At 31.7% G+C, this 7,865-nt stretch overlaps 1 protein-coding gene across 1 annotated transcript; it reads right to left on the reverse strand.

The window, feature by feature from the left end:
• Window positions 1–3,603: 3,603 nt before the first annotated feature.
• Window positions 3,604–6,454, reverse strand: LOC112275547 (uncharacterized). Its single transcript, XM_024506001.3, has 2 exons — window positions 4,413–6,454; window positions 3,604–4,212 (listed from the first exon to the last, which is right to left on the reverse strand). The coding sequence occupies exons 1-2, from the start codon at window positions 5,843–5,845 to the stop codon at window positions 3,846–3,848; spliced, it is 1,800 nt and encodes a 599-aa protein (XP_024361769.1). The 5' UTR covers window positions 5,846–6,454; the 3' UTR covers window positions 3,604–3,845.
• Between the last annotated feature and the right edge of the window lie 1,411 nt (window positions 6,455–7,865).

Here is a 7,865-nt window from a genome sequence, read left to right on the forward strand (position 1 = left end):
AATATAATTTAAGCTTTTTTAAAAATATCAAAATATTTTCTATTATTTTTTGATATTATAATAATAAAAACATAATTATATTTATGAATTAAATTTTTAAGTTTATTAAAAAACTAAAGCCTATAGCTTATATTACTAATTTTATAAACTTTCTTTCAACACCACTATTAAAAAATAATATAATTAGAGAAGAAAATTATATATATATATATATAGATAATATAAAAATAAAATATAAAGGAAAATAGCAACATAATAGGAAATAAAATTAAAAATACTTATTTAAATAAAAAAATTTTTTAAAACAAATTATAGCATTTTATTTTTGTTTATTTTTTTTTAATCCAATGTTCTTACTCTTAAATACAACTTTATACATATATTTCTTTTACTTACAATCTTTTATTTATATGTTGGTAATATTTTAAATAGATATTTTATTAATATTAGATTCTAAAATATATGTATGAATTTTTATTTATTTATTTATTTATTTATGTGTTAAGAACAAAAATTCAATTAATGAAAATAAATAAGTCAAATATTGTTCGAAAAAAGGTGAAAATAATAAATAAATAAATATGTATATTCTAAAAGAATCTAAAATAGCTATAGCTAAAAGAAAAGAAAACTAGAGACTCTTGCAACAATATTAAAAATAAGAAAGGAATTGACAGGAGTGAGGAAGGCCTCAGTCTTGCTCTTATATACTATCTAATTAGGAGCTACGTAATGATGTTGTGTAGGACCTCCAATATATATCCAACTTGTAAGACACATGTCTAACTTGTAGGACAAGCTTCTTATATGTGTGCTACATGTCTAACTTATATCACAAATCATCAACATGTGCAACATGTAGCCAACTTGTTGGCCAAGTTTTTAACCTACTAATCACTTATAGATACATATGAAATTGAAGCTGCATCTATGAATCTTCTAAGAAGCTTTTCTACAAGATATTATCAAATTTATCTACTTTTATTTACTTCTATCTATTCACATTATGAAAATTATTATTTTAATAAATATGGATGTTTGTAATAGTATGTATATATATATATATTTATATATAATAGTGGTATTTTTTTAATCCTACTTTAAATATTCTATATTATATAGAAATTACAAATGCCACCATAGTTTTTGCTATTGGCACTACAATTCTATAAAAAATTCAATAAAATTTTGAATAAATTTTTTTTTTGTTACTTTTGTCACAATAATTTTATTCTATATATATATATATATATATATATATATATATATATATATATATATATGAAGTTATTAAATCCATACTTAAATATTATTAAAGCCACACTTTAATTTTGTTAAAGCGACACCTCTCTTTTTATGTCATGCTCCATCTTATATCCATTCCTAACCTCTCTTTCTTATTCTTGTCTCTTATTTCAAGCCACTATCTCCAACTCTTGTCTCCACTCCAATTCCAACTCCACTCTTGTCTTAAGCATGGATTTTATAAATTTATTCTATTTTTTATATAATTTAAAATTTTAATTACTAAAATTAAGTTTTTTATAATATATCTATATATATATATATATATATATATATATATTCATATCAAAAGATAACATACTATAAATAATTTTTATATAATATTAGTAATAATATAATGAATGATATTAAATTATTCTATCAAAATATCATGCTTTTAGTAGTTTTTATGAATAATTATTTAAGTTTCAAAGATAATTTCCAAAATAAATTTGTTTCACATATTATACAAAAAAGAAGATATTTATTATTATGTTTTATTTTGTAAAGACTAAAGACTCTAAGCTATCAAATATTATTCAAATAGTTACATAAATTATGTTTTTTAGATTTTTTTAGTTATTGTAGATTTAAATTTTTATCTATATAAAAAATATAAAAATACTTTAATTTATTTATATTTAATATATCTTATTCAATAATAGTATAAATTTTTGGCATTGTAGTTGATACTTATAATTATAAAATTCTTTTAAAAATTCTTAAGCAAGTTGTTTTTTAAACCATTTTCAATTTTATCTAATTTCAATTCAATTTTATAGAGTAGGGATAAAGAATAGAGTTGAGATAAGATAGGGTCAAGGTAGAGATGGGAAGGAGGTTGAGAACAAGGTTAGAGACCTGAGATGGATATAAAATGGATCATGAGGTAGAAAGAAGGGATGTGGCTTTAATAAAATTGAAGTGTGGCTTTAACAACTCTGGAAATATATATATATATATATATATATGATGAAAGAAATGAATTGGAATTAGAAGAAACTAAATAAATATTTTAAGTTTATAGCTAGTTGTAGTTGAAGAAGCAAAAATTGTAGTGACATTAGCAATACCTTAGAATGTGTATGTGTATGTATGTATGTATGTATGTATATTTATAATTATATTTAGTAAAAAAATTAATTACTTATTTTTTATTTATATTTTTTTTATAAGATTTCAAAAGTAGATTTATTAAATATTATTTATTTAAGTATTTCATAAGAAAATATATAATATTATTTATTAAAATTAATTTACAAATAATTTGTACAAACAATCATTAAAAGCTTTGACAATAATACATATACTATCAAAAAACACATGCAAAGTATGTAAAGGTGTATTTTGAAAAATACTTTTAATCTTATTGATTGTTTTTGTTTTGATGGTTTTATTGCCATTACAAAATCATAGAGGAGATTGTTAGTTGTAGTATTAAAATATATATGCAATATATTCTTAATATCAATCTCTGAATTAACCTATATTTTCTGGTAATTCATTTAACTTTAGATTATTGGTTACTTTATTCAAAGTTACAATTATATCTAAAAATATAGTTTATAGAATCTATTTAAAAAACAATTATGAAGTTTTATTACGACTTATTTAGAAAAACCAATTTAAGTCTATAAAATTAGATTTAGGGTTTAGATTTAATGTTTAGTACTTGAATTTCAAAACCCCAATTTCTAAATTCTAGATTAAGTTTTATTTAAAGAAAATATTTTCTACTTAACACCAGTAAATATAAATCTATTTAGATATAAAACAAGTAATTAGAAAATGCATATATATGAGATAGATTTTTTTCTTGAAAACAATCATAGGTGACATTAAATATCACTTTACCAAAATAGAATTGAAAATTAATCTTCCAATAAATTATCCTTAAATAAAAAAATCCACACTAAATCACATGATACATTTTAACCAAATCATGCTAAAAAATTGGAAACTAAATGATTTTGTGAAGAGATTGTGTGAAAAAAATAAAATAAATAAATAAATAAATCTTTTTGATTCACGACAAAATTCAATCCATATCAAACTAATCAATAGGTGACTTCAGTCTATTACTATGCATGTCTTAAAAGATTTTAGCATCTGTTTAATCTAGTGTACGTTAAAATCCCAGGAACCAGTGTCATGAAAAATCTCAAGATAATTTAATACAAATAATTTCTCTGCCATGCCGAGGTTGTATTTCTGTACAAGCTCTTTTCGTCCCACCTGCTTAAGGACAAGTGGTATCACTAATATCACTAATTGACAGTGGCACTGTAGAATCGCCTTGTACACTGTGGATAGCCTTCATGAGTGAAAAGTCCTTGAATTTAATTAGATTGACATTCTTGAGCAGGAAAATCCGATTGAGCATCGGGATTACAACAAAACTACATGAGAGGGTCCAGTGCACCCACCTGCAAAAATTGCTATCAGGGAAGGACAACAGATTCTAATACAGGTTTAGGTTAAGAATCTAGTGCATACATGTTGGCAACTATACTGCGAGTTCTAATGCTGGTTACTACTTCCTCACTCGTCGCCAGCTAGTTTCATAGTGAATTATAACTGGCTAGTGAAGATTGCAGTTCCTGCATGAACCGTGTCACGTCATCAGAAGGTAAATGAATCCACGACGACTCAAATGCATCGTGGCTAAAATTTGATCCAATTTTCTCAGCTATGGCTCTAAAGACCAAGCCAAACCTGTTTCCATTAGTAGCTCCAAGACGTGGCCTGTGGGATACACCTACAATAAGAGCCTCATTCGCCGGCCCTGGAATGATCCCATAGCATATCATGGGTTTCACTGCCCGGCCTTGCTCCTTCAAAGAATCCATGACGAAGTAGCAGAGCTTCGTCAGAGAAAGCGGATGCGCTAATAGCTCAGCGTCTACACACTTGGGAAGTTCAAAATACCTAGAGCGAAGTTCGCAAGTGAATGGGTTAGAGGGTGCTACTCAATTTCACGAAACAGAGTGCGTTATAAAGCTTGAGCTGGAGATACCCCATGCCACTTCGGAAATACAGTTGGAACGTATATTATTACACAAATAAAGCAATCTACAAAGTACCATAGTTTCATCAGTTACTGGGTGTTCCTGTGAAGACTCACATACCTGAAGGCTTTACACATCTTGATTTCACCTTTCTTTACAATAGCAGCGCTACCAATACTCATACAAGCTCGTTGCACCTTAATTGCGAGCTGCATCCCTGCTCGCAAATGATCCCACTTATCAGGTGAGAGGGCTTCAAGGGCTGTACAGAAATTATCCGTCCAGTCTTTCTTCATATCTGTAGTGGAAGCTTCTAATAGAGCTGTGACACCATACACCACATCCGCTGCTGATACTTGATCGTTATACCCATGAAACCTGTACAAGTTTCTGAAGTACAAATCACCTAGGCCCGCGTCTTTTCCTACTTTCTCTAACATTTGTTTCAATCCTTTCCTAGTCTCGTTCTTCATGTACTGGTACTGCTGCTGGCACTCTGCAAGGGAGATTCCCATCTTGGCAATCAAGAGCTTCATGGTTTTCAAGCCACTGTCGCCCCATGTTTTCAGCTTGGGGGCTACGTAGAAGGAGCACATCATGGCTTCATACAAACTCCACTCCCTGAGCAGCATAAGACGAGGCTCCTCGTCGAAAATGATCCTCGACACATCTGGCGCACGGACTCGCGTCCCATCCTTTAGGGTGACACTGGTGCTGCTCTCGAAATTGCCAGCCAACGCTACAAACCCTTCAAGCTCGCTTTGGGTAGAATCATATCTCTCTTTACTCAATCGTTCATGTACAAATTGGTCCGTCAGCGCCACTCCCGCCAGCCAAAGGAGCTCATTTGTGTTCTTGTGCAGAGTATGGGCTATGTCGAACATAAGACACCCAGATGGACGGCCATGAAAGCATCCCATCCTGTAATATTCGGCCTTGAGAAGCTCCTCTTCTCGACGTTGCTCATCGTCTCCATCGTTATAGCTTTTCTTCCGTCTCTTCCTCCTCCTCCCATCATCGTCAGAATCCGAATCTGAGTCTAAGTCCGACTCCGAGTCTTCATAAACATCAAGATTTGAATCATTGGTAGAAATGAAGCTGGACAACCTGTAGAGAGGAAACCCATATGGCGTATCGGACTGCGTCTCATCGTCGTGTGTGAACAAGATCGTAACTTGAGGGTTCAGGTCACTCAAATTGTGCAAATGAATGGGTCGATGACTATCCACCACAAACACCTGTGCTTTCGATCCAAGCTGCAGCAGCTGAAGCAAATTGCGGGAGGCGCCCCAGTTGATTAGAAAAACCACGATGGAGTCATCCTCCGACCTGAGCGACCGACCCGCAAGACTCTGGATACTCTGAAATCCTGCAACTGGGTAGACAGAGTAACGTACTGAGTCTTGCACTAAGAGGTTAGTGACGATCTTCAGGGCACAAAGGGAATCCACATCCGAGGCAGATGGGAATATCAGTAGCGGGGATCCAACCGATGTCGCAACAGCCTTCCGAAGCTTGTCGTAGAAAGCTCCAGGGTTTGTCTCCCTAACCATGGCTGTCGGCAGGATTACAGGATTGATAACATTTCTCCTCCACCTCTCGAATATGTAGTTACACAGCCTCAGCACCCGTCCATACTTACTTCAACATGATGATACGCTTACAAACGGGAAAGAGATGAGAATCGTCTCATACTTGCCTCCCTCCCATTCCAACACCAAGCGCAACAAGAACACGCGCTTCACAAACCAATTGTGACTATGTTCCTCAGAAAATGATCCGCAGCAAAAGATTGAGATTCTCTCAAAGTTCGTGAGAGACTGCAAAACAAACAAACTATGTACTCCAAACGCTAGCACACATCGACCCAGGTGAGCGAAAGCAGTCCAGAAGCCTTACAACTCTATGCTCAAACTCTGATGCATAGCTGATCTCCTCAACGTCCGCAACCATATCAAAGAAAGACCCAGAGTCACTAATGAGATGCTTAACACAAACTCAGGCGCGGCGGCTTAGTTCAAAAAGCTCAAAACCATCCGAAGCTCTCTACCGCAAGTGCATCACCCCCGAGTCGTCGCAACCACAAACCCACAACTCGCAGAGCCGCAACCAGGTTTCCCGCTTCAAGCCACCGCTCAATAACATCCGCAATGACTCTAAGCAAATCCACCGCCTCCGAGTCACAGACAGAGTAACGGCATTGAGAGGAGCTCAGACGAACGGAAATGCGAAGATTGACGAAAAACATTTGGCACAGCGAATTCAATGCGATGAGCTCACTTGGGGTAGTGATGAATAATTGCTTTCTAGGGATCATTGCCTCAGAAAAAAGGCGCAATGACGACGAGCACATAATTTTCAAATGAGCCACCGCGCGACCAGGAACAACGGGGATTATGAAAATGTGGCGGGGAACCAGGGTTTCCCGCCACTCTGCTCCCCGCCTTGTCTTTCGAAACCCCTCCTTCCCGCCTCCGCCTTTTCACTGCCGCCCGCTCTTTTACTGCATCTTCCTTTTCTTTCTCGTGATCACGAATCTCGGTTTCTCACTCACTCTCTCCTATTCGTATAAGGTAGATTTGAATGGAGGGACAGAGAGTGTAAATATAGAATAATAGCTGTTAGTAAAAATCAGATTTGCTTCCAAATGATAACCATTTTTTAAAGAAATTATATAGTATAGTACGTCCCTTATTATATTTTTAAAATTTCGAGATATGTTTATATGTTTATACACACACACAGATAATCATGGGTAGTTAGAAAGATAAATTAGTTGACCAATTAATCAATTGGTTATGTACACACATATGATTGCTATTTTACACTTCCAAGTATTATCTTAAAAATAAAAAACATGTAAACAAATCATATGGTTTGCTAATCTCAATACATAATTGTCGCTTATAATTTCATAAATATTATAGCACACTAAAATATCAAAGATGCATCTATATACTAAAATATATAGTATTTAGAACATTGATTTTAATTTCAAACATTTAAATTTTAATTTATGAAATAAAATATTTTTAATCATAAATACAAATCTTTGTAATTCTTATTACTATTATTTAGAAAAATAATATTTTCTGTACATATATATCTATGCATGTATTTTTTTTTTTTTTGTATATAAAAATTATTATCAACATCTTATATATATATATATATACCTTGTTTAATTCACAACTTCAATAGATAGGAATTTTATAAATTATGCAAGAATTATTAATGAAGGAATATAAATTTAATACTTATAAACAACCTTAATTCTAACAAATTTTAACAAAATCAAAATAAATAATGAGATAAATATGTATAGGTATATATATATATATATATATATATATACACACATCATGATTTTGTAAAATATTTTAAAATTTTAATTTAAAGTCCACAAAGAATTTTACTAATTTTATGAATAATATTTAGATGTTAAAACAAAGATGGTATATAAAATATTAAAATAAATTAAAAATTAAAATAAATAATCTATAAAAGAAGTTCAATAGTAAAAATATATTAGAAATTAGACATTTTAGATAATAAATCCTCAAAACTTTATAA

This window comes from Physcomitrium patens, chromosome 23 (assembly GCF_059467195.1).
Source record: "Physcomitrium patens ecotype Gransden chromosome 23, ASM5946719v1, whole genome shotgun sequence".
NCBI classification, from domain to species: domain Eukaryota; kingdom Viridiplantae; phylum Streptophyta; class Bryopsida; order Funariales; family Funariaceae; genus Physcomitrium; species Physcomitrium patens.